The sequence below is a fragment of the Nannospalax galili genome, unplaced genomic scaffold (genome assembly GCF_000622305.1).
Source record: "Nannospalax galili isolate Female #2095 unplaced genomic scaffold, S.galili_v1.0 scaffold3733, whole genome shotgun sequence".
NCBI lineage: Eukaryota > Metazoa > Chordata > Mammalia > Rodentia > Spalacidae > Nannospalax > Nannospalax galili.
Genome location: NW_008333157.1, coordinates 1 through 1,040, shown reverse-complemented (window position 1 = coordinate 1,040; position 1,040 = coordinate 1). Strand labels below are relative to the sequence as shown.

The window sequence follows — 1,040 nt, the reverse complement described above, 5'->3', positions numbered from 1 at the left end:
AAAATAAGTCACAAATAGAGGAAAATCTATCAGAATTACAGCTGACTTTTCAATGTGAACTATGAAACCAGAAGTGCTTGAACCAAATGTTCTAAGTTTAAATGACCATACATGCCTACAAGAATAATTTACCCAGGAAAACTTTCTATCTTACATGATGAGGAAAGACTATTCTTCTTAATAGAAAAATAGACAAATATACTGAAAGAATTAATGTCCACCACCAGCCATACAGAGAATATATACAACAATAAAAACGATTGAAGAAGAAAAAAAAGGATAATGCCCAAAAAGATACAGAAAGAAAACAAATTAATTTATAAATATGGAAACAAAAATGTGACCATCAACACAACAGAAATGAAAATAACACTAACCAATATATATCTTTCAATAAAACTTTAAATGACAAGAACCTGAACTCTCCAATCAAAAGGCACAACTTTGTTGGATACACTAAAAACCAAAATCCATCTTTTTCTTGTTGTCTTCAGGAAACTCCTTATAGCTTCAAGGATAGGCACTACATTAGGTTGAAAGAATGGAAAAATATACCCCAATCAAGTGTCACTAAGAAACAAGCAGATGCTGCAATTCTCACACCTGACCAAATAGACATCAAATTATAATTAATCAGAAGATATAAACAAGGCATTATTTTTGCTCAAAGGAACAATTGACCAAGAAGTCATTAGAATTATGAATATATATGCACCAAACTCTGGTGTGCCCAATTACATTACAAAAAATACCACAGGAACATAACAAGAAACAGTGCCAGATAGGAGAAAACTTCCTTTCACTTGTTGGGCACTGTAGTCCAAGAGACACAAAATAACAAAGACTATTGCCTCTGCCATTGATTGCATCTTAAAACTTGAAGGTAAAACCCTATTGCCAAAGGCAAGAAATACGTCAGACCCAGGATTTGGAGCAATGGAGCTGAAACTGACCTGTAAAACATTTTCAGTGAACATCAGCTCTCATAGTTTGGAGAGCACTACTCAAGGTGCTAAAGGAGAACATAAATTGGTGGTCCC

The 1,040-nt window shown here is 33.8% G+C and overlaps 1 protein-coding gene across 1 annotated transcript in view; it reads right to left on the bottom strand.

Annotated features, from left to right (window-relative positions):
* LOC103729801 (olfactory receptor 14C36-like) overlaps nucleotides 1-377 on the bottom strand; it is a gene marked incomplete at its 5' end in the record, with an annotated part of 8,389 nt that extends 8,012 nt beyond the window's left edge. The window contains one exon of the mRNA XM_008827869.1: nucleotides 357-377. Within this exon, the coding sequence (XP_008826091.1) occupies nucleotides 357-377 (21 nt within the window). The remainder of the gene's footprint in view (nucleotides 1-356) is intronic.
* Nucleotides 378-1,040: the final 663 nt, after the last annotated feature.